The 27,042-nt window shown below is 40.4% G+C and overlaps 1 protein-coding gene across 1 annotated transcript in view; it reads right to left on the minus strand.

Moving 5' to 3' along the window:
* LOC115255186 (myosin heavy chain, cardiac muscle isoform-like) overlaps nucleotides 1-27,042 on the minus strand; it is a 98,939-nt gene that overhangs the window by 59,350 nt on the left and 12,547 nt on the right. The window contains exons 6-10 of the mRNA XM_029853121.2: nucleotides 26,537-26,884; nucleotides 18,526-18,820; nucleotides 18,309-18,454; nucleotides 17,281-17,364; nucleotides 7,413-7,652 (exon numbers count right to left, since the gene is read on the minus strand). Of these exons, the coding sequence (XP_029708981.2) occupies nucleotides 7,413-7,652; nucleotides 17,281-17,364; nucleotides 18,309-18,454; nucleotides 18,526-18,820; nucleotides 26,537-26,884 (1,113 nt within the window). The remainder of the gene's footprint in view (nucleotides 1-7,412; nucleotides 7,653-17,280; nucleotides 17,365-18,308; nucleotides 18,455-18,525; nucleotides 18,821-26,536; nucleotides 26,885-27,042) is intronic.

Here is a 27,042-nt window from a genome sequence, read left to right on the forward strand (position 1 = left end):
CATCCGGTTCGAAGGACCAATGGTGATAGTAGCGGTTCGCAGCGGAACTTTCTTACGTTTTTCCTTTCAGGTTTCACGGCTAGCCCTATAGCAGGTAAGTATCTTGTTTCCTTCCACTTCTCTTCTTTCAGGTTTTTTCAGCATGCACTACACAACACCGCAGGTAAGTTCTTAAATCACTGTATTTCTCTCTTAAATTAACTTTATTTCTTCCTTCTACACTATATTTCACTTAATTAATTTCACTTTTATTTCTTCAGTTCAATTTCTCTTAACTAGTAACTAAATTTTCACAACAACTAACAACTTTGACGTCTCGTTGGCAGATCGAATAAAAAAGACCTTTTCCATCTGTCACATTCAGTATTTATAGCCGATACCGTCGGAAGTCGCCGAAACTTCCCGAAACTTCTATGCGATTTTGCGTTATACCTCTTCCTTCGGCCATCGAGGTTTGACGGACGAGGGATTTCACGGGTTGATGTATTCGGGCATAACTTCGACTCCTCACGAACAGATGGCGCACGGTGATCGATTCTTCGTTGTAACGAACACCTCTAAAATCCACTTTTCAGGTCCAACATTATTTTGATCGTGAAATTTGGTCTGTAGAAACTGGGTGGAATGGGGTGAAAGACGATAAGTTAGAGATTTCCAGGGAGAATGGCACTTCCTTTGCTAACCGGAAAATCCGCATTTATCCGTTGCTAACCGTCGTCAACCACGTCTAACTGCTGCTCAGTTAGCAGCGGTTAGCGACGGTTAGAAACGAATGAATGCGGATTTTCCGGTTAGAAAATGATATGTCATTCCCCTTGGAGATTTCTAATTGCAGGAAGTCATGTATAATTCTACTCCCATTCTGTAAGTGCAACGTTTCCCATTGCAAATCTTATGGAAAGTATGAACCGCTTGCACTGAAATAAATAGTTATACAGTTTCTTACCGATTTTGGCAACATCCGTTTTTGTCTACTCCCGAATTTGGCAACACCCGATTTTAGCAACATTTTTTTTACCGATTTCGCAACAAAAAAAATTTACCAAAAAATCGTCTTATATAGGGAAGTGGAACCATCTTGGCAGGGGTCCAATTTTAAGCACTTTTCTGCTATAACTCTGCCAATTCTGAACCAATTGACACAATTTTTGGAACGCAATGAGATACGTATAGTCACAGTAAATATTGGCATGGATTCGAACATGGATACGTTGATTGTGAGGCACATCCGTTTGCTCTCGGCTATTTCACCGAGTTGGAAGGTGGATGATAAATATGATACTGCTTCTAGGCATCTACTGGAAAAGGTTTGTTGACACTTTCCAGCGCCAGTGGTTTGTTGACAAATTTCGCGCCACAGCGTGATTGCCTCCAAAAAGCTAGTTTTTAGGCCACATTTGGCTTTCCTGAATTTTAATATTTTTTGCTCAACTCCTACAGCATTGGTGTCAAAGAAGCAAATAACCAAAAACATGAGAGAATATGATGCCGTTTTAAAATATCAAACTTATTACGTATATTAGGGTGTTCCAGAACAAAATCTTTCAAAAAATCGATTTTTAAAGTTTTTCTGATTACAAATGTGATAATTACACATGTTTCCTTCAATTTTATTGGCACATGTTGTAGCAAACAAGTATAGCTTTCAATTTCTGCCGAAAGAATTAAGTTTTGACAAGTTTTAGTATAGTTCTGATTTTTTGAAGTTCAAAAATAGTCGAAAAACACAAAATTGATTTGATGCACCTCTTAATTTCAATGGATTTGGCTGAAATTTTGACCAGTTACTTCTTTTAGGATGCCAATCAAAATATGGGGGTGGACTTGAGAATCAGTGAACATTTATGAAAAGGTTTACAGGCCTAATGTACATGGTGAGTGCGATAAATGTTGGAAAACGATGTGACCGAATGATATTACGTTCAAAAATGGATACATCGCCAAAAATTACGCGCATGGATATTACAAAATTATTTGCTGTGCATAGAGATGGCTCAATGTTAGTGAAATGCCATGTGCCCCTTTCTGAGCTGGGGAAACGAAGAACCTCATGCTCTTGTTGCCATGATATTCACAACAGTGAGCCGCAGTTCAGTGGTAAGCATCGCCGCCTGTGAATCCTAAGGTCGTAGATTCGATGCTGGATGTTGGCATTTTTTCTTTTATTTTTCAAGAAAAAGATCGACAAATCTTGTCTGCAATTGTTTTGATCTTGTAAAATCTTAACAAGCTATTACTGAGCATTTCTCCATACATGATTTTGATATTATGTATTTATGATTTTTTATCAATATCAATCAAACCAGTATCAGTTTTTGTTCTTCAGTAATTCAATCAGTAATAACTGAACATGCTATCCATTAGATTTTTTCACCTCTCGGGTTACTATTGTATGGGGTGCACAGTAAAAAAAATCTTGTGATATCACATCATTTTCGCTGCACATCAGTCGCGTCGTAAAAGTGATGTACAGATTACATTCTTTTCACGCAGCAAATGAGCCGCCGCAGCTTGAAAGTGGGTCTAGCAATCGCTAGAACCGAATAGATAGGTGATGGGTGATAAATATGGTACTGTTTCTAGGTATCTGCTGGAATGCACAATGAGAATGGTTCAGGCACTATTTGTTGGTTCTCTGTACAAATTCCATTGTTCTGGTCAATCGCTGGGTACCAACTGTTTACACTGTGTACGGTTAGCTTTGCTAGATTTTCTCTCCATAAGTCGACATGCCCATTTTCACAGACCTCGTTTTCCAGCTGCAAAACATTATGTTTGAAACTATGATGGTATTTGTCTAATGTGTGTCCACCAATTACAATGTTAAAACATTTCGTAAAAATGTCTGCGCAGAATTAGGACCATCATTTAACGCAGTGGTGACCCAATTTTGTCAGCCCTCGATTTTGTCTTCCCCCGATTGGTAAACCAAATACTCTAAAAGAAATCCTTTCAGGGAATGCCGAAGAATGCATAGAGCAATACCTGACGTAATTTTTGAAGGAATTTCTGAAGGAATTCTTGGAGAGGTTCTTGAATAAATAATTGTTGCAGTTCCTGAAGGAATCCGTGGAGGAATTTCACAGAAACTCCTTGAAGGAGTTCCTGAAATAATCCTTCAAGAAGTTTCCGGAGCGAAGTTGCCTTGTCTAAAGTAAAATTTTGGGGAGTTCTTGGGAGAAAACATGTATTTTGTATTGATTTGTTGACGGAGGTATTTCTGTAGAAACTTTCGAGACATTTCTGAGGAAACTTTGTGAGGGAATTCTTGTAATTAATTCTTGGATTCTTGATTGAATACTTAGAGAATAATATTTAAACAGATCCACGAAGGTATGTTAAAGTCAATTTTGAATGAATCATTAGAATATTTAAAAAGTTTGATGTAATATTTACGAGAAAAAATCATGGGAGTATGTAGTTCTTCAGAGAATACTTGGAGGAATTCCTTGGCGGAATTTTGTGAGAATTCCCTAAAGAAGTCCTTGATGGAATCTCTGGAGATATTCTGAAGGAGAAAATTCATATTGAATTCCTTTAGTATAGGAATGCATAGAATAATTTTTGAACAAATCCTTGTGGTATTTCTGAAGGAATTATTGGTGAAATTCTTCGAAGATATTAAGGAGTAATTCCTGAAAAATAAACGCGGAGGAATTCCTGAAGGATTCATTAGATGAATAAGTGGAGAAATTTCTTTTTTTTTTTGCTAGGTTTCTAGCTGCACTCTGAATAGAGTTGAAACCTCTACACTAGACCCGAAGATAGAAAAGAGTACGTAATCTTTCAGAAGTAGTTTACCAGCCGTACGCGGAAAATGATATCCATTAAGACACTGTTGCAAACTGACTCAGAAAGTTACGGTAGAAGATTGGAAAGTTTTCAATTGGTCAGTCAGTCAGGATTTGCCTATGTAGTGTTATGGTCACACGGTTTGTATTTGTCTTCTTGTTTGATTTTGTGGTAAGGTTCAATATGTTTTCTTCCTCGTTATGTCAGTTGTAGTATGTTTGTTTTTTTTATCGAATCAGTCGAACCTCGTATGTTAAAATATTGTCGAACGTACAGAAAAACTTGTAGTTAGAAGACACAGAATGTTGCTAATTGACAAATTGAGGGATGAATTTTTGAAAAAAAATCGCGTTCTGGTGGGATTCGAACCCACGACCCCGTATTCGCTAGACCGGTGCTTTAACCAACTAAGCCACAGAACAGGTGATAATTCTGCGGAATAGAAAGCCAAACTGAACCCGAGCCCTCACCATGAACATTCACTTTTTCAAGAACCATCTATCTCTCTTTCGGCTTAGATGTCAATCCACAACACAGCCTCGTTTGTGCCCAACAACTACAAGTGAGAGCGTATTATTTTTATTTGAAGCCGAGACTTACTCTCGCACTCCGCATACCTAGCCACCAAGCAGTCTGTTTGCTGGTGTCTAATTCAGTATGCGTCGAGAGCTCGGCACGGTCGCACGCTCCACGACCAACTGCGCCGATGACGCAAAGGTAGGGTACACTGCTACATGTTGCCCTTTACTGGCATTTACCAGGTTAGCTGGTATGTCATAAACATACAGAAAAACTTGTAGTTAGAAGACACAGAATGTTGCTAATTGACAAATTGAGGGATGAATTTTTGAAAAAAATCGCGTTCTGGTGGGATTCGAACCCACGACCCCGTATTCGCTAGACCGGTGCTTTAACCAACTAAGCCACAGAACAGGTGATAATTCTGCGGAATAGAAAGCCAAACTGAACCCGAGCCCTCACCATGAACATTCACTTTTTCAAGAACCATCTATCTCTCTTTCGGCTTAGATGTCAATCCACAACACAGCCTCGTTTGTGCCCAACAACTACAAGTGAGAGCGTATTATTTTTATTTGAAGCCGAGACTTACTCTCGCACTCCGCATACCTAGTCGAACGTATGTTCAAATATAGTCGATCCTGTGTCAAATTGTTTTCTTGATTTCGCTAATCGTTTTCTACTTCTCTGTGTTCATCTCTTGTGTTCTTAAATTGTAATCGGTCCAAAACCCACAGAAACATGTTACTGAACTTCTGATATTTTTCTCTTTTTCTGTTGGTGTCATAATACCATCTTAGATAAACAAAAATACGCCAAGTTTGTCAGCCACATTTTAACATAATAAAGATTGCACAAGTAGGGTAATTTTCCAATTGTTGCAAAGCTAAAAAATGGCCAATTGTTGCACACCTCATAATAATATCAATGAGTGCGCAACAATAGGCGAGTTTTTAGCCGTGCAACAATTGGAAAATTACCCTATTATGAAAATATTCAAGTTCGTTCAATTGTCCTATCGGTCCTACCTCGATAAACCATGTCATTTTTCAAGCGTGGCCTATAAATGTCAACCTAGTCATACACAAGTAATTTTGTTCAGCTGATAAAAAGCAGTCAGTTTTTTGTCCAAAATGTCACGTCGAACGCATTGACGTCAACAATGCGTTTAAGTGTTCGCACGTTAGCTTCGAATCTATCAGCACAATTAAGTGCTGTTAATCTCCTTCCCACTATTAATTCTTCGGTTGATTTTAATTGCTTTATTTAAGGAAAATATGAAAAAGTAACATTTTAAAAATTCGAAAAAGCGACTATGACATTAATAAATTACTAATCAAAATAGTAAAGAAAGCTCAAACAACATTTTGAAGTCAGCTGACTGTAAAAGGTTCCAAAACCTGTCACAAATTCTATAGTGATTTTATTAGGATTTGTAACGATCATCAAAATCTTCTCAAATCCAACCGACTTGGTACTATTGCTTGGGAATAGACTCTCATGAGCCCCGGCGGTTCCTCCGTGTTTATCGAGCATATCTGATGCATATGATTAGGATACCACTTATCCGCGAGCGGTAATGGCGGCGGCGGGCATATCCAACCGGTTTGGATTTTGACGTTTCTTGGGGGAAAGTCAAAACAGTTTCATTCTTCTCCTCACCCCTTCGCCAACCGTTTGGTGGCGCCAACCGATTGCGATCCCCAAGAAATGTCAAAATTCGAATCGGTTATTTGTGCCCGCCGCCGCCATTACCGCTCGCGGATAAGTGGATACTCCATCTGCAGCAGCCGGTTCTTGATGCACCGTTGGAGGCGCATTAAAGTGTTAAAAAGATGATATGTTTCACTAAAGAACACTACATTACAATAATTAAAATGAAACTTCACTTTATTACCGTCAACCCCTGCGAACTTGGCCAGGGAATAAGTGGAGAAATTTCTGAAGGATTTTTTGTAGAAATGCATGATTCCATAATGAACTTTTAAAGGAATTACCGTAGGAATCTGCAAAGCATTTACTGGAGCAATTATCGGAGGCCTTCCTGAAGAAATTCTTGGAAATATTCCTGAAGAAATTTTCAAGGTTTCAACCATAATTTTTTGAGGAACTCCAGGAGAAATCTCATTTAGGGCTCTTGGAAAAATATCTGAATATTTGCCTGAAGGATCACCTGGTTACGATCGTAATCAACCAGTTCGCATCGAGACGGGGAAACTCATACATTTTGGGACGCTCACACTATTATTTTTTTAATTATTCATGTTTTGGTCAAAAACTGGAATTGGAAAACCACACGCACTATTGTGCCCCCCAAGCAATGCATTCAAACTGACTCACTAGTTTTTTTTTTCTTTTTCCGATATTCACAAACACACTCTAAATCACATGAATCTTCCAAATTCCAGCAGAACTTTTGGTCTCCAAAACACGGTTCGATTCCAGCGCACACAGCGGTCTTCTATATTGGAACCCAGTTTGACCCAATTTCAAGGCAACTTGGTTGTAACCAAGGTTGTAACCAAAACGTTTTTTTTTTTTTGCAAATTAAACAATAAAATTGGAAATTATAATCCAATTAATTGACAAGAGCAACAGTTTTTCACATGTAAACCTTAATAACAATGAGCTGAATTTTTCATCAAGCTAAAATTGTCCAACTATTTTCAATAAGGGGACTTACTAAACAGTGTAAATTGTTGCGTAAGCCATGATTTTCTGCTATTTGAAATATTTCATGAAATTGCGAATGAAATAATCAAAGATTGCCTTGGGGATCACGATGATTAATCAGAATAATCTTTAATCGGCGGTTTACACTGTTCAGTGAATACCCCTAATGTTTCCGGCTTGTTGATGTTTGTCAGTTATTTAGGTTTGTTTTTTTTTGGTTTGATTATTTGGATCATAATCCGAAACAATCGTGAACAAACTGACACAAAAACAAAGGGAATCGATGTATATCACAAATATAAGTAATATGAAACGAACTCATTAATTCATCTGCCAGCGTCTTTTTACGACGATCATTACTGACTCGTGCCTCACATCAGTATATATCCAAACACGACAAACCGACCGTCAAACTTTTCCCCACTTACCCTTTTCTCGTAGTTCAGTCGATCGGCATCCACCTTTTCCTCGCGCAGCTTAAGCCGATGCAGCTCCTTCTGGTGGACCATCACCTCTTGCTCCAACTGACCAATGTACCGCTGGCGTCCCGACAGAACCTGATCCTTGGATTCGATCTCCTTCTTCAGATCGGCTATCAACAGATACAACGGCGCAGCATCGAGCTCCGACAGCGAGCTTAGGGAATCGCTTGACAGATTCTTTCCTATCTGGAAAATGCCCATTGTTGAACTGTTTGCGATTTGTGAGTAGTTGGTAGTTGGGTAGTTGGGAAATCCCAAAAAAAAAACTTTGTAGTTGCTTCTTCCCTGTTTTTCCCGAAATATGTTAGTACCGCAGTTTAAACTATACGAAATCGCGACGCGACGCGCACGGTTCGACCGACATGGGGAAACTAAACGCGCATCTCACTCATCATCTCAGAGAGTTGAATTGGGAAATATACATAAGTAGCGTGCGCGAAGTGTGTAGACGACCGACCATAGAGCGAAGAGGTTTTCCCTGGCGTTGCACAATTGCTTTAGGTGTTGGGATGAGTACCCGGGATAAACGAACAACAGTGGAGAAACGGACAACTGAGACGGTATAAAAATCTGAGATGTTAGTGAAAATTAAACACAAAATTAAATACTTATAAATATTCTTAGGTAAAATAGTGTGTGTCAAAAGGCCGCTTCTAACTCCAGCCTACTCGTAGTAGCAGTCTTAGTTGTTGTTTTACTATAATTTGCTACATGTTTTACGTCTGCCTGTCTTTGTCCGTAGTTTCATGATGATCTCGATCATACATCTTAACTTCAGAATAGCTTGGATAGAACATCGTTCACATGTACATGAAAGTATTATATGCTATTGATAATTAATTTTGAACTTTTGATAAGAATAATACCGAGGTTTATAAAGTAGATTCGAAAGTCTTAACTTTAGAATGTTTAGGATTGAGGACTAGGATTTGGTCTCTCATGCATAGACTTGTATATGTGAATCCCACGGGATCAGCTCAGACATGCCGAAAAGTTTTTACAACCGATTACTAGTACAGGCCTTACTTCAGAGATTCCAGAGGACTTCAGAGCGTTGTAGGAAGTCTAGAACATTGCAGCAATATGTTTTTCAAGGTGTTATCAATTAAATTCTGCTCGTTATACTTAATGAACAAAATAAATGAACTCTTGTGGTGAGCAAAGTTCGATACTCCAGGGCGTTTTGGGTGATCCGGGAGTGTTTGAAAAAATCTTTGAAGTACAAGTCTACTAGTTGCCCAATAGCAATTCGTATATTAATTTTCAATTCACCCTGTTTACCCTCAACATACTAAATTTCTCTCAATAATTGGAATATCTACGCCTACCGAGGATCTCAATGAAGCCCTCAATATTATGAAGAACAAAGTACAGTTGAAAAATGTTTTGGTTCTATTACACCGTTCCATACGAATAAAACGAAACCGAGAGAACTGTGTTTATTTTTGGTAAAAAAAAAACTGCAGTTCACATCTTATCCCCTCTAGCTTGCTCGCCATGCGATTCAACAAAGAGACACGCGCCAGACAGCTCGTATGGAGCTGTAGGTATGGGCTGGGCAGCTGCGTCGAATTGAGTGGATCGCCGGCCGCCGCCGCCGACACGGTGATAAATGTTCTTGGCGGACTCTCCTAGGTCTGTTCTGGGAAAAAGAAAAACGTTGCCCAATAAAGTCCAAACATTGACGGTGGATGATGGGATACAAACACCAAATCAAATACAGCTTGACTGGTGTTGATGCTTCTGACTGATGTATTTGTTTGAAAGCAAACGAAAGTGGGAAAATTGGATTTGCTTCAAAGGGGAGTCTCACGTTTTACCTCTAACTAAGAAGCTCACCATATACAGGGCTAGTAGCGGAGACAAATTACTTGAAAACTGCGAAAACAGATGACTTAATACAGATTTTTTGCTATTACTGCACCATGCTTCCATGGGTCAATGGATGTCAAAGACCGTCAGCTAAAAGTTCTGTACTTAGCCGATAGTGCAACATGGGCACTGTTGTCCTATACTGACTTCAGCTAGAATAGTGATTCCCAAATCGCCCCCTAGGGGGCGAAAATCATACCAAAGGGGGCGAAAATTTGAAAAACCAAAATTGGGGGGCGAAAATACTAACAAGGGGGGCGATTTTTCGAATGATTGGAAAATATAAATAGTTTACACGGGTCCAGAATGTTAACTGAATAATGAAACCCTCTGACATTTTTAGATGTTTTGTTTCTGGGATTATTGAAATAATGCTTCATACTTAGAATTCGACTTAATTTTACAGAATTTTTGGTGTTCATGTGGACTCTTTTTGCAAAAATTCCTAGAAAACAAGTAAAGTGAGAGTAGTGAGACTACTACATGAATTTCCAAAGCAAATTCTATGGTTTCTGGAAATCTAACAAACATACATCAAAAAACTTTTATGGCAAACATTCTTGATTGATTTTCATCAAAATTATGTAAGGAGATAGGTTTCTTGACTTAACGAGAAAGTTTTATTTTTAATTCATTGGTAGATGTCTTCATGAAATCTTCAACCAAAAACATGAAGTTTCAGACGAATTACAGAACACTTTTCGGATGAAGTTCGTCATAATACTTTGAAGATATTTCAGAGAAGCTTACTGGATGAATTCCAAACTTTGCATTACTAAGAGTAAGTTTGAAAACTTTCCAGAAATTCATTGTTAAATTCCCTCAAAACTGCTGCAAATGACTGCTGCATGTCTACTTATTTAATAATATAATTAAAACATAGGAAGTGCTCCATTCCATACGAAGCTTGTCAGTTTGGATCACAAGCTTTTCTTTACTGAGAAAAACTGACTACAATTTTTGCTTTTTGCATGAAAGATATTTTCGTCAAACAATTGAAACAATGTTTGAAATTGACATCGGGGTTGAAAACCATTCTTTTTAGAACACTGATAGAACATCTCGTTAAAGATATCGAATGATCATAAGTGTTCACAGATCGTTCTATTTTGCTTAATGAACAACTGTTCAAGAATGATGCTGGGTCATTAGGCCGAAGGTCATTAGGCGGAATGGACATTAGGCTGAATTGTCATCAGGACTAATAGATATTTAGCAGTTATCTGTAAACGGATGTGTTGTTATCATCTTCTTCAACTATTATTGTAAAAAACTATTTTAACAATAATACAAGAAAGAACAGCCTATGTTACAAAGAAGGAAAAGTTCATACAAATGGAAAATGGTCATTGGCAAAGGAAGCTCTCAGTTAATAACAGTGGAAGTGCTTATAGAAACTAAGCTGAAAAGCATACTGTGTCTCAGTGGGGACGTAACGGCAAAAAAAGACCCAATGACCATTTGGCCCCATGGCCTTCAACCGAATGGCCTGAGACCTTCAAAAATATAGCACAAACATCATTTCAAAATTTATGTAAGAACGATCAATAGGGTACAAAATAGTTTATTCAAATGCAAAAAAAAAAATCGATGCGTTTACAAAACCATGCAATGAAAATCAGAGCGATACTATTTTAGATCAATACATTACTGCCACTACTGGTTTTGCCACAGTATAGCGTCAAATAATGGGCTTTTAATGTTGAAGGATTCGTCATTCAAATAATCATCATCTTCGAAAATACGAAAGCAGTTTTCTCGCTCGGAAAGCAAATGTTTGTACCCACAATTCAGTGAATAAATTTTCGCTACGGAGATTTCATTTTTGAACAAGAAAACTGCTTTCAATGATAATGAATATGTCAATAACGAATCCTTCCGGCTTCAGCTTAGCACAGTATCAGCCTTGTACTATAGAAACATTAATAGGGGAGCGAAAATATTTTTCCCAAGCTCCAAGAGGGCGATTTCTCCAACAAGTTTGGGAAACACTGAGCTAGATTGAGGAGGTATGACCCGAGCGTCTGTTCACCAAGGAGGTGCGGCTCAAACAGCGTCTGTTCTGGCATCCAACGGCTGAGTAAGGAATGCTGCTCGAATACTCTGCCCATAACTGCATAATTGTAACATTTGCATTTTTTGCCAATATTGAGTTAATACCGGCGATCATCTCCCATTCATCAGTACTTTCATCCACCCAAATGGACTTTATAAGTTTGTTCTGCAAAATGTGAAACAAATACCAAGTCGTTTTGTCTCATTAGCTAAAATTTATAAATGTAACCGCATAACAGTCACACTGGAAATAGACACTAGTGTCAAAGCGTGATATCAATCATATTTTGGTGTGATTATTTTTTTTTTTTAATATTTGTTCAGCATACAAGAAGAGCTGTAGAAAATTTCATTGCAAAAGGATCAATTTTAAATTATTAACAAATTTTTGAAATTTCGTTTCGTCTCCATACTAGCACATGTTGCAAACTTTAAACTCCATTTTCTCCTATGCCTACTTTTGTCGAATGTGACTGTTATGCAGTTATGGGCAAACTGTTCTCGAAACTCAAAAAACGTTACAGAAACCGAAAATGAAAGAAAAAGTAAGATTGCTGAAACTGAATTAACGGCAACGACTTCTAGCGAAACTACGGACAAGAATTGAAACTTGGAATGTATGAACCCTAGTCCAGCAGGGTAAACTGGCACAGCTTGACAATGAGGCATGCCGTATGAATTTGAGATCCTAGCAATCCGTTGGTCGAATTTTGGGGAACACAGATTGGCATCGGGTAAAATTCAGCTAAACTCTGGCCTACGAGGTGAACACGCAATTGAGCCAGATTCAGAATAAGGATTTGAAACCTTACCATGATCCAATGTTACGCGCCAACCGATGCTGCCAAAATGCAAAACAAAGAGAACTTTTACAGCCAACTGAATACTGTCGTGTATAACATACCAAAAGGTGATATCAAAAACCTCATGGGCGACTTCAACGCAAAGGTTGCTTCCAACAACTCGAACTATGAGCAGAGCATGTCATGGGACGCCATGGTCTTGTAGAAATGAGCGTAAATGGAGAACAATTTGCAAAGTTTTGTGGCAACAAGAACACGGTGATTGGGAGAACGCTTTTTCCCCGTCGACCAATGCACAAAGTGACACGGGTTTCCCATGACATGATCCCATGACATGGGATCCCATGACGGAAAACCAAATCGACCACATCTGCATCAGACAAAAATGGATACAGTGCCTGTTTGATGTGGGAAACAAATGTAGCGCAGACATTGCTTTCGTGGAAGCGTAGAAAATCAATAGAGCGCCAACAAGATCGTCTTGATTGACAACGGCGAGAGTAATTTGGGTGAACTACGCACTCAGAAAAAGCAGCGGATCACAGATGCCACCTGGAAGAAGATAGAGAAGCGAAGGAACGCTAAAGCCGCGATATAGCGAGCGAAAACACGAGGAGCCAAAACCTTAATCCACAGAGAAACAGACGTCACACTCTACTCGCTTCCCATCGCTTACATTTTAACGGTTGATTCAATATTCGGTATTGTTTTTCTTCCTATTTGACGTTTGCTCACTTCCGCCATCTAGTGGTAGCTTACCCAAACACGGCATGGGCGATTACGATTTTGTGATGATGATTTTTAATATAATTTGTTCTAGGTGTTACGTCTGTTTCTCTGGGCTTAACCCGTCAGCGCTATTCGGCTCTCGAGAAGGAAGTGAAACGCTCATGTAGACGGGACAAAACAGCGTGGGCGGACTCCCTAGCCGACGAAGGCGAGAAAGCCGTAAATACCTGCGACATTCGTCTCCTCACGCCGCCTCAGTGGGACTAAGATGAATGCAGCGATGCCCGTGAAAGACACGTCTGGGCAGCCATTGACCGACCTGGCTGCAGTGTTGCGAATACTCACTTGCAAGAGTGATACTCACTTGCTTCTATCTCAGTCCAGAAGTATGCTATCAAAAGATGATGTTTGAAGGGCTTTTAGATTGTAGTTTAATCTAAAAGTTTGCCGAATAAAGTAAAGGTCGCAGACGCATACCAAAGTTGTGAGTGAGCTGTGAGTACGAGGTGAGCAAAATTCGTGTAATTTATACTCTCATTGTGCTCACAGCTCTCTCACGATTTTGGTATGCGTCTGCGACCTTTACTTTATTCGGCAAACTTTTAGATTAAACTACAATCTAAAATCCCTTCAAACATCATTTTTTGATAGCATGCTTCTGGACTGAGATATAAGCAAGTGAGTATAACTTTTCGCAAGTGAGTATTCGCAACACTGCCTGGCTGACCAGCTGGAACGCTGGTTCGAGCACTTTGGCATTTTTTTTCCAAGTGCCGGCCATGTCACCAACATATCAGCACGAACCGCCAAGAGTTCGACGCATTACTGCACGGTAAAAAATCTGCACTGTGATATAAACTGATTGGCTCTTGAATTCGCACTACTGTTCAATCGGTTTGTTATCAATTACATATCATTTGACAAAGAACATCCAATGCCTCTTCAATTTTAATGTAACTTCACATCAATTCGTTGTTGACAATGTTTTGATTTCAAAACAAAAATTAAAAAAAATATGTACAGCCGCACCCAGATTCGATACCAGGACCTTTAGAGTCACGATCAACTATTTTACCACTACACTGCTTCACATCTGTTATAGAGGTGCGAATCGAAGCGAAGCACTTTCTACCGCCTGTCATCTATATTTACTTTCATGCCCAAAACAGTCATTACCAAATCAACAACTTTTCACTTTGGATCGTATTGCTTTTTACAGTAGTGCAAATCGAAGGGATTTTCTGTTGATTTCTCTGATGGGTTTGTTTTGGTCCTCAAATCAACACTGACAGCATTGCGATCTCAAAGGAAAAGCACTTCTGATCATGTTGATTACGACATTGAATAGTTAAAGGATTTTTCCCTTACATCTAGCGTGCAGAATTTTTACCGTGTGTGTCAACACCGAAGCATTACAGAAGATACTATCAGCCATCCATAGCATGAAATCGAACAGGGCCCGGAGGTCGATCGCATATCAACCGAGATGCTCAAAGCTGGCCATCTTGTTTACATCGATCGAATTTTTATTAGTGTCAAACTGATGTTGTTTCTTGATTTCTTTCCTTGGCAAATATTTGGCCCTGTGTACTTCAGGCCTTAGCAAAGGTATGCAAAAAGGGTGACCTAACTGTAATTGACGGGGTATCATGTTACTGTGTATCGTTCTCAAAGTCCTCTCTGCAAAGTGATCCTTAACCGGATACAGGAGAAGATTGACGCAACTCTCCGATTACAGCAAGCAGGATTACGTACCGGACGATCCTGTATGGACCAACCATATTGTCACGCTGCGTATCATTCTGGAGCAAATCAATGAATTCCAAGAGTCTCTCTACCTGGTGTTCATTGATTACGAACAAGCTTTCGACCGTCTCAATCACGAAAACATGTAGGGAGTCTCAGGCGCAAGGGTGTCCCTGAGAAAATCATCGGCCTCATTCAAGCACAGAACGGACCATTTTCGTGCAGAGTACTGCACAACGGTATCTTGTCCGATCCCATCCGGGTCGTTGCTGGAGTGAGGCAAGGATGTATATTAGAGTGGGTCATCGTTTATATGGAAAAATGAAAAAATCAATGGTATTCCATCAGATCAAAGCTTTTTTGATCCCATTTCTGGACCCATATAAGTGTGCAAAATTTGGGTACGATCGGTTACGTCTACGTTTTGCGCATCGCGTTTGAAGATTGTATGGGATTTTACATGAGAAAACACACTTTTTTGCATTACTCTCATAACAAGCTCGAATTTTTCTAAAACCGTGTAACCGATAAAGTGAAAACATAGCCTAGTGTGTCCTAAAAAACTTTGTCGAAGACCGCGAAGTGATGTGATGCTTATGAAAAAAGTTATAGCGTTGGCATTGCTTGGCGAAACAATATGATTTTGTTGCTATTGTTATTCCTTTACATGTTAAAACATAAACACATGCATGCGGTTCGTTGGTTATAACTATTTTCACAAGCATCAAATCGCTTTGCGGTCTTCAGCAAAGTTTTTCAGAACATCCTGGGCTATCATTTTACAGTATCGTTTAAAAAGTTTCAGACAAACTTTTTCATCTTATGGCTAAAATGCAAAAAAATATGTTTTCCCATACAAAATCCCATACAAATTTCAATTGCAATGCGCAAAGTGTAGACGCAACCGATCGTGCTCAAATTTTGCACGGATACTCAGGACCCGAAACGGAACCGAAAAAGCTTTGATCTGAGAAAACGGTTCCGATGACCCACACTAATGTATATGTACTATCACCGCTACTGTTCCTCTTCGTAATCAACAACATCCTGGTAGGTGCAATCGATCGTGAACCAAATCGTTGGTTGCTGGTGCAGCCCATTACCATGGAGCACCTAAATTATTTGGAACTGGCTAATGACGTTGCTCTCCTAGCTTAACGGCGCTCGTTTTCCAGCATCACGGTAGCTGGGCAAGTAGCAGAGAACGTTGAAAGCTTCCAATATCTTGGTAGCCAAATGGCGCGCGATGTGGCACCAATATCGACATAAGTGCACGGATGAAGAAGGCGAGGATTGCCTTTGTGAGTTTAAGAAGTGTATCGAAAAATAGTCAGTTAAGAAATCTGTGTTGCTGTACGACAGTGAAACCTGGTATGTATCAGTGGAGAACCCTCGAAACAGTCTCGACCATGAATAAAAATAACATGCTCTCACTATTGTTCGTAGGCACGCTCAGATAGTGTTAGAAGTGGACATCTAAAGACCGAATGAGATGGTGATTGCGAGGAAATAACGTTAGGTGAGGTGGGCGTTGGATTCAGGTTGGCTTTCTACTTCACAGAATCGTTATTTTGTTCTGTGGCGGAGTTGGTTAAGGCGCCCTGTCTAACGAACTTGGAGACACGTGAGTTAAACCCCCACCAGAACTACGTGGATCTTTTCGCAATTTTCCCACAATACAACACATATGATATTGTGACTATGAGCTTCAGGCACTTCGTATGTCTAGAAAAAACTTATTTTAGTTTGACAGCCTTTAATTCGGGACTTTATAGTGACTGGCCCGAAAATAGTGACTAAGTAACTAAAAAGTAACTTGCTCCCAGGCCTGCATCTAGAACTTTTAAAAATAACTTTCGGAGCCGTGCCTCTTAGGCTATGAGAAAACGATCATTACTGACGAGTGGTCCACCAGCAGAAGCAGAAAGCAAAACGATTCTTGACCGTTTTGTTGCAACGGAAGTGCATCATGTCCAATAATTGTACATGCATTCCTTCCATTACTTCATGTTTCAACACTAGCGTTGAAGGCGAACGCGCGCAATATTGTGAAGGTAGTTAGACATGTACAAAAATAGTAGTCAATCTCGGGTGCGTTTACGATGCTCCTGTCCGTCGCAGAGTATACTCTATAGACGCACCGGCATGGAGAAAATGCAACACTTTCTAGGCATATGCATCTCGTGAAAAGTTGTGAAGTTATTTTTAGAATCCACCGTAGGCATGTCCCTATATACAAATCCAAAAAACCGCTTAAGTGGGTTAGACATGCTGTTGCGTCGGCGTCGCGTGCACAAGCTCAAGTCGGATGTCTAACACTGATCGCTCACGTCGTCCCAACTCGACGGGAGGCACGTTCTATATCTATCTTTAACGAAATGGAAGTGAGGCACTCACTTTCCGCCACTGTCGTGGTTTTACCAAAACTACCAGATAATGTTTATTTACGAATCGATCAGAATCCAACAGATAGTTTACGCGTGCGATAAATTTGGGATAAACAGGTTTTCGAGAGCAACTACTTTGAACCCGCCAAGAATAAAGCGGCCGGCGAAACGGAACGCGATGATTAAGAAAAGTGAGATGTGAGAGTAAACAATCAACCATACCAGATAGGCGATTTCCGCTGAAATGTCCCGCAGGACGGTTTGCATTCGTATCCGTTGGGCGCTCAGAGTCTCGCTGGCCTGTAGCTGGGGAACAAAACAAAATAAATTTCATGATCGTTGTCGATTAGTAGTTTGAGTAGAAATATATCCAGGCACTAAAAGAAAAGATAACACAGCGCAACTTTTTTTTGTCTCAAGAGCAAACTTATGTGTCTCCGAAGGATTTTGGGCCGCTGAATTTGAATCCGGGCTCAGATTTGCTCCAACACGTCACAATTTTGAGCTATACCTCAATTTATAGGGCAAAATATGCGATTTTGGGCATTTTTGACTGCAAGCCATTAAGCAAGGAAATATTTTTTTTAAACAATCAAAAGGTTAATTGGTCAATTAACATCTAAATTAACGACTCATGCAAAATATTTCGTTTTACCTAATCAAATTTGATAGTTTTAGGCATTTTATGTTAGTATGAAAACTTGCATGCAACTTTTGGAGGGTGACTTGTATGGGAAATGTCGTACCTAACATAAATCGCTTAGCTATCAAATTCGATTTGGTAAAACGAAATATTTTGCATAAGTCGTTAATTTAGATGTTAATTGACCAATTATCCTTTTGATTGCTTAAAAAAATATTTCCTTGCTTAATGGCTTGCAGTCAAAAAAAACCCAAAATAGCATATTTCGCCCTATAAATTGAGGTATAGCTCAAAATTGTGACGTGTTGGAGCAAATCTGAGCCCGGATTCGGATTCAGCGGCCCAAAATCCTTCGGAGACACATAAGTTTGCTCTTGAGACAGACAAAAAGTTAATTTTTGTTACGCTGTGTAAGTCCTATTGTTTAATCTGAATGCGATCAATAACTCAATATAAACGATAAGAGATAACAGCACTACATGGTTAAAGCATCCTAGGGTAAAGATTTTCATTATTTTTATATCATGTTTTCAGATTAAACTCAAGGTACTACCCTTCTCTGAGCGCCCAAAAATCAGGCTGCCATTGGCTTCCCGGGATGACTCACTATGTCGTTGTCCACCGACATGATGTCGGAATCGATTGAAGTCTCTTTCCCAATGGTATCGATCGATGCCTGGCTGGCCGCCACTCGTAGTTCACACTCTAGTTGCGAGATACGATACTCGCAGTGGTCTTTTTCCTGCTGCAGGTCTAAAATGGAAATTACACAGACAGAAGTTGAATGATAAAAGTATTCTGACGACTGCAAACCTATCGCTCACCATTGATCTGTTGTTTTGCATCGTCAACTACCCGACACAAATCGTGGCGTTCCTCCGTAATTGTGTTGTACCTTTTCACAATAGTCGTCAGATATTGTTTGAGCAAATTAAGTACAAATGTTTCCTCGCCTCGATCAGGACTATGGTCATTTAAATCTTGTTGGGAAAAGAATTCCTCTATACTGCTCGGTGGTTTCAGTTGCCCTTTCAAGTTATCGTTGATTTCGGCAATCAGTCTCTTAATCTCCGCTCGAATGTGGAACAACTTTCGTTCGTTGTTCTCGTAATCTTTGCGCTAGAAGCATTTTGTTTAATTAAAATATCTACGAATAATGTTACTTGGTAGGTGTTTTGGTCAGATTTCTGTTCAATTGTTCTTCGTTTTTTTTCGAATGTATAGTCTAGATTTTAATTATTTTATGCAATTCAGTATCATAATTTCTATTTTATATAGGGAATCGCACTACTTGGGCGGTGGCTTCTATATTCGTCTGTTTTCCACTATAACTCAGTCAAATTTGAACCAATTGACACAACTTTTGGAATGTGGTGAGATAGGCATAGTATCTACCCGTGTACAACATTTCAAGTCAATTGGTTCAAAATTGACTGAGTTATAGTGGAAAACAGACGAATATAGAAGCTACTGCCCAAGTGGCGCGATACCCTAACTTACTTTGTTATTATAATAGCCAGCTTTTCCGAACTGGTTTATTATGCAAATGATATGAGTTGCGTAATGAAAAATAGTTGTATAATGTTCATAATGCAACTCATTTGAGTTGCATTATGAACATTATGCAACTCAAATGGGTTGTGTGGTAAATAACTAATTAATTGATTAGAAATGTTGAGTTTCTTAAAACGATATTTAATTCTTGAAATCAGTTAAATGCTAGTTGAAGTATTCTTCTTGACAGCTCCAGTTGCAATGCTCACGTCCTCCATTCCCTGGTTGCTATGATGTACATTCTAGCTTCCATATCACCACATCTCCCTTCCTTTAGGGTGATTTATCGGATGATACATGAGCAACATAATCCTTCTGCCAAAACGGTCTTTGAACTGTCCTAGGTGGTCGAAGATCTGATGGGCTCGTAGATGGATTTGATGTTAACAACGGATCGATTATACTTCCAGAAGATGCTGCAAAGTCGTTGGTTTCCTTCGTCGAGTTGGTTATCTTTTTGACATGTGCGGAATTTCTTTCGTATGTGTTGCCCGAAATTGGATCTCTGACTTTGACGCGATTACCTATTTTGCTCAACACCACATATTCTATTGGGCTGAAAGTCGTTGATAGTTTGTGTCCTGGAAGAAGGTTTTGCAGCAACACCAAATCTCCTTCATTGATTTCTGAAACTTGAGCATGTCGACGAGAATCCTCATTTAATTTCCCTTTGTACTTCATGATTGTATCCCGGTCTTGAGCTTCACCATCCTTGGGCGGCGCAGTCTCGATGTCGCTGATGGATGGAATTTTCGAGCGAATTGTTTTCCTACTGAGTAATTCGGTTGGCGTTTTTCCCGTCGTTGAGTGGGGTGTGGTGTTGTACATCATCAAGTATTCAAGAAGGTCTGTTTTCCAGTTCCGATGGAGAGCATGGCTGATCTTGAGGCGCTTCAAAAGAGAGCTGTTTTGGCGCTCAACTTCTCCGTTCGCCTGAGGCCAATATGGTGCTGTATGGTTGAGCTTTATCTTCCTTAGGAAACTTCTCTGCGCATTCGGACACTTGTTGAACTGCACCTGAGTTGATGACACTGGGAAGCCCGATCAAAAGTACACCAAGTTGCTTCGCTGTTTCGCGTCCCAGAAGATTTTGCTCACCACCTTTCACTACGTAGAAACAAGCGGTAATATTCGTGCTACTTCCAGAATCGATAACCATTATCCGAGCAGAAAAGGTACACAGGATTTTCAATTCTCTATTCTGGGCGTAGGCTGACAGGCTCTTGTCTGACTGCTTAATGTCCTCACAGTTCGCTCCTTTGTTCTGCAGATACGTCCATGTTGATTCACCGATAATGTTGTATTTCGATCCAGAATCAATCATCATTTCGATTATTACGTCTCCGACCTTGCACCATACAAGCTCATCGTGGTTGTCGCTTATCGCGAATATAAACGAATCGCTTCTTGCTTCTGGCTGCTCAACTGCTGATGATTGATTTTCTTCCACTGCATTGACTTTGAACTTCTTCGCAGGAATCGAACCTCGTTGTGTGTTACTTGACTCAAATTTTCGCTTGTAGGAGGGTTTTTGGCACATTCTTGCGAAATGACCATAAACTCTGCAATTTCGACACTGAAGAGTTTTTGCGGGACAGTCTTCGTTGAATCGGTGTTGTTTGCCTCCACATTTGGAACACTCCCTCTGTCTCTGGAAACGATTTTCTTGAAAGTAATGTGTTTCGTTAGCTTCGCGATACTCCGGTCGGTTTGAAGGCTTATTCGGCCAACGATGCTCTGGCTTGTTCATGATTCCGTAGACAGGCGAGTCACTATTACGATGAGGAACCGTTACGCTTCTTGACGGATTACCACATTGTCCCAACTCGCGTACTTGCTGTTGAACCCACAGGTGTGAATTTACAAGCTTGGTCAGACTGTCCAGATCGATTGTTGATTTTTCTAGAATTTTCCTGCGTAGATCGGGGGAGCTGGCATTACGATTTTATCGATTACTGCGGCATCCTGGCTCTCTTGATCTGTTGAGCCGAATCGACACTTTGAGGCATGAGTCTTGGCGCGAAGGAGAAATTTATCGAGGGTTTCGTCCTGCAGAGGAATCAGCGACCAAAAAGAGTACCTCTCGAAGGTATCGTGTTGTTTGGGTGCGAAATATTCGTCCAGCCTTTTGATGGTTGATTCGAAGTCATCATCGATCTGGTTTTCGTTTGCGGGTAGGCTCTCGTACACTTTTTGAAGCTGTCGGCCGCCAACCGCCAGGAAAATGCTCTTCAGTTTCTTTTTCTTCTTCTTTCCAATAGCGCTGGCCACATACTCAAACTGCTTTTTGTAGTCGTGCCACTTCTGCCTGATTTCAGACAGAGGAATGGTTTTGCATTCGAAGGGTGGCAGTTTTAAGAGTTGATCTTCCATTGGTTATACCTAAAATATAACATTTTCATAAGGATCCGCATTATCATTTATCATTTCGGTCAATTTGAAGAATGGCTATTCAAGTCCCCGATTGTATCGTGCCCTCACCGGACCAACCAGCTGGTTGTCCGTGAAGGACTTTATTGGTCATGCCCTCACCGGACCAACCAGCTGGTTGTTCGTGAGGGACTTTATTAGTCATGCCCCCACCGGACCAACCAGCTGGTTGTCCGTGAGGGACTTTATTAGTCATGCCCTCACCGGATCAACCAGTTGGTTGTCCGTGAAGGCTTCGTGTTTTTTTTTTGTTGAATAGATTACCTCACAACTTCCAAAAACTGCGTTCAGGTTCGCTTCAGGGTCCGCTCGTCGCCAATTATGTGGTAAATAACTAATTAATTGATTAGAAATGTTGAGTTTCTTAAAACGATATTTAATTCTTGAAATCAGTTAAATGCTAGTTGAAGTATTCTTCTTGACAGCTCCAGTTGCAATGCTCACGTCCTCCATTCCCTGGTTGCTATGATGTACATTCTAGCTTCCATATCACCACAGGTTGCATTATGAAAAAATCATTGCATAAAATTTTGTATGGAACTCGTTGCAAAACTCGATATTTTCAGCACTTTTCGTATTTACCCAACTCGGCAAGCCTCGTTGGATAAATGTCCGACTCGTGCTGAAAAAATCAACGTTTTGCAACTCGTCACATAAATAACTATTATAGTTACATACTATTTTTTTAGTTTGATATCCGAAAAAGAATCTGGTCCGTTGTCGACCGGCCGTCGATGAAGCCGGCTTGATAACTTCCCACGAACTCATTTATTTTAGATAACAGACGACGGAAGATGATCTGGGATAGCACTTTGTAGGCAGCATTCAAAATAGTGATCGCCCTGAAGTTCTCACATTCCAAATGGTCGCCTTTCTTGTGAATGGGGCAGATTACCCCTTCCTTCCACTCCTCCGGTAGCTGTTCGGTTTCCCAGATCCTGACTATCAGCCGATGCAGACAGGTGGCCAACTTTTCTGGGCCCATCTTGATGAGTTCAGCTGCGATACCATCCTTACCAGCTGCTTTGTTGGTTTTGAGCTGGTGAATGGCATCCTTAACTTCCCTCAGCGTGGGAGTTGGTTCATTTCCGTCCTCCGCTGCACTGGCGTCGTCGTTTCCTCCGTTGCCGTGGGCTCCCGTGCCTGTCCACGTTCTGTCGAGTCCCTTGCTGCAGCATTACCGCCCTCGCTGCATTCTTCTCCTCCAAAACCGTTCTGCACTCTTCGTCGAACCATTCGTTCCGTCGATTCCGTTCCACGTACCCGACGGTGCTCTCGGCTGCGTCGTTGATGGCTGCTTTCACTGTATCCCAGCAGTCCTCTAGAGGACGAGCTCGCCCTCGTCTGGCAACGCGGCCTCGAGATTCTGCGCGTATGCTGAGGCGACATCAGGTTGGTTCAGTCGCTCTAGGTTGTACCGTGGCGGTCGCCGGTATCGTACATTGTTGATGATGCCGTGAGACTATCTAAATGAATTCCGAACAAAAACCTGTAGGAAATTCAGGAAGGAATTCCCAGAGGAATTTTGAGAATAGGGAAACCGATGAAAAATTATATAGGGAAACCGATGGGAAATTATTGGAGGAATCCCGGGTAAAAACTCTGCAGGAATTTCCGAAGTAATCGCTGGAAGAATCTTTTTAGGAATCTAGATTGTAAACTCTGCAGGAATCCTGAAAATATTCTCTGGAACCGCGGGAAGAATTTCAAAAATAATGGAATCCGGGGAGGAATCTTTCCTGGAAGGAATCTCCTAGTGTAAAAATTCTAGAAATAATCTATGATGGGTTCCTAGGGAATCCTGGAAATCTCGTAACAAGAGCACATCCTGCGAAAATCTCTGGACGAAACCGGGAATTTTAAGAAGAATCTTTAGAGGAATCCTGGAAGAAACTCAGTATAAAACCTTGAAAAGACATCGGAAGAATCCCTGGGAAAATTCCGAAAATTATTTTTGAAGGAATCTCGAAAGAAACCCAAGAAGAAACGCTGGGGCAATTCAATGAAGGAACTTCGAAGAATTTCCGAGAAGTTTATGCAATAATTCGTGGAAGAACCCCGGGAGGAATCTTTAGATCTTATTTCTGTGGATTCCCTTCGGGATACCCTTGAAAGTATCCTGGGAGGAGTTAGTGATTTGATCCGAAAAATAGTCTTTTGAGGGATCCCGAACCCAGGGAAAACCCCGTTCCCTGGGAATACTTGTAGGATACTTAAAGGTTTCTTGAAATAATGCTGCTGGTTGGAACCCCTAAAGTAGTTTCGGCAGGATACTTGAATGAATCATTGATGGAATCCCGGAAGGAATACTAGAAGGAGCTCTGCAATGATCTCAATAGAAGTCCCGGGAGAAATCCTGGGAGACGATTTTGTAGTAATCATGGGATTACTGGAGGAATTCCTGTAAAAATCCTTTCAAGAATCCCGGAAGAGATCCCCGAAGAGACCTCTGGAGGAATCGCAGAAAGAACTCCTGGAGGAGCTCTGGGAGAAAGCCCTGCAGGAATTTCGAGATTTTTAGGGGAAAATTCCTGAAAGAGATAGAAGCTTTACATTCATATGAGTAATTCTATCGAACACACCAGCATCATATCAGAAACCATCGTCAATCTCTGTATCCAAGAGAAATTCTAGGATCTAGGGCTTCCACAAGGTTAAAAACTAAGTTGCATTCAAGAACACTATTAGCCTCTGCATGCTGTGAGATTTTGACTTTAACTGCGAACACTGTGTTCAAAATTCCTGTGAGAGTGAGTAGGACAGCACCAAAACAGAGCTCACAGTAAAAGTCAAAGAACAAAAGAATTTTGCCAGCATACACAGGCTAATTAGGTTCATTTCCTATTTCAACCTTATCTTACCTTAGCTACTGGAAGCGGAAAATGATGTTCAACTACTTAACTTCCAGTAGGTGTAATTATAAATGCGATATAAGGTTTAGCTCGTAGTTTAGCTTCTCTTAGAGTAATGTAATACTTTCAGTTACATATTACGTTTAGCCCAATGATATAAGTCTCACAAAAAGTCTCGTAAGACGCATAAGTTAGATTTTTTTTTTCGGAAATCTGATCATTTTTTATCAGTTCATTTATTTGGGGCTCAATCACGTTTAAAGAAACCACACCATCATCTGCAAATTGTCTTAGCGTACATTGTCCTTCCAAACAACTATCAATGTCTTTCCGGTATAAATTATAAAGCAAGGGACTTAAGCATAAACCTTGGGGTGGGCCCATGTAGCTAACTCTGGAAGTTGTCAGTTGTACGAGGTTGAAGCTCATATGATTTTCTGACAACAAATTTTACATGAAATTATTTAAAATTCCTGGTAGTCTACTATTGTGGAGTTTTCCAATATTCCTATTCATTGAATCAAAAGCGCCCTTAATGTCCAAGAAAACTGAATCCAATTGCTACTTTTCCGCAAAGACCAGCTGAATATTTGATGAAGGCAACGCTAGACAACGATTATCGTCTGGTGATTTACCATTGCAAAACCCGAATTGTGTATTTGAAAGCAAGTTATTCGGGTTGACCCAATGTTCGAGTCGCGACTCGCGATAGGATCATTTTTTTCTAACAATTTCCTTAAACATGATAAACATATCAATTGAGCGGTATGACTTATGGTCAAACGCTGGTTTACCAGGTATTTGAATATCTATTACTTTGACATGTCTCTATTTCTGACATGTCTGCGGAACGATATTGTTCTCCATGAATGAGTTGAACAGGTCGTCTCCATGAATGAGTTAAACAATTCTAGTATTCGTCTTTTTGTGGTCTTTTGTATGGTCTGTCCAAAAAGTCGTCTCTTGAGTAAGAGAGCGGTCTACCTCTCGGAGTCTGGGCAGACGTTTTTACGAAGTTGAATATCCAGCGACTGCAGCAGTATTCGCCACTCTCATTAGAATATGGGCGGTTTCGCATGTTGCGAGCCACTCTCCGAAGCGCTGTTTCTCTTGAGACACCTTCAATGAAATGTCACCAATAACTACGCTTTTTCGCTTTCAGCTGGTTCTTCAACTGTCTTTCGAGCTCGTGTAAAGATCTGGAGTACTATGTCTACGAAAAGCTTTGAAAGCATCAGATTTTTTATGATACAACTGGGTGCAATCATCCCAGCCTAAATAGTGTGGCTGGTCTTCTTTTGAAAGTTGCACTTGGAACGCGTTGTTTTTTGTGATTCTAATGCACTATTGTAAATCAGTTCAGACAGGAATCGATACTCGTCCAAAGGTGGGAGGGGATTGAACTATTCGATTCCAAAGGATACCGTTGCTGCATATTTTTGCCAATCGATACTCCTAGTGAGATCAAAAGGAACCTGAATCGGCTGATCTGACCTTTCATTAGTATGTTTGATGGTGGTTATAATAGGCAAGTTTTCACTACCATGTGGACAAGCAATCGAATGATAGTGAATTTGATCCCAGTGATAGGTCAAGAAGACTTTCTTTGCGCGTCGGATGAAATGCGTGTCACTTCATCTATATTCAAAACGTTGGTGAAATCGCCGCATAAATCATAAAAAATAGGCGCTCTGCGATCGTTACATGGTTGGCCGAATTCTGATCCTTATTTCCTAAGTCTATAGAGAATGTTTCAGTAAATTATCTCAATTTTTGCTTTAGGCGGACCCTACATAAGCATGAATACTTCATCGATGTTAGTACTTTTTGTAGGATTTTTTTTCACACTCATGTCATTTAATTGAAAGTATTGACACTCGTATAGGGTTCGCTTTAGGAATTGTACCCTCACCTGTTTCCTAAACACATCAACACTAAACACCAATAAAAAAAACGATCAGACTCTGACCAAAACTAAATGTCCGCTCCAATACTGTACCAGAACTTTCAGTTCGGCTTCACTCGCATCCAACCGGGCGCACTGCTCGGCAACGATATCATCCTGAGCTCGCTTGGTCTGCTGAAACATGTGCAACTGTTCGCTAACGTTGGCCAGCTCGGTTCGAAGTCGCTGAACCTGTTCCGAGTCTGGTGATTTTTCGATCCCGACTGCCGGCAACCGATCCGGGTTGGATTCGTACATATGCATCCTTATCGTAGCCGAGGAGGAATCCGAGTGGGCACTACCGAACGAGGTAACCGACTCGGACGAACACGTTGAAGCGGTATCCATGCTGGGGTGCGAAACCGATCGCAGAAGTCCGGGGCCCGACGGCATCGCTAGGGACTGTAAAGGGAAGTGGGAAATGGTTTACAATACGGTAGTTTGAGAAAAAAGAATTGAACATGTAGTAATGTCGGACATTCAAGTAAAGGTCAAAATTTTAGTGAAATCGATTAAATCTCAAGCGCTCAACGAGCTTGAACTTGGATATATCTTTTTTG

Source organism: Aedes albopictus, chromosome 2 (assembly GCF_035046485.1).
Source record: "Aedes albopictus strain Foshan chromosome 2, AalbF5, whole genome shotgun sequence".
Classification (NCBI taxonomy): Eukaryota; Metazoa; Arthropoda; class Insecta; order Diptera; family Culicidae; genus Aedes; species Aedes albopictus.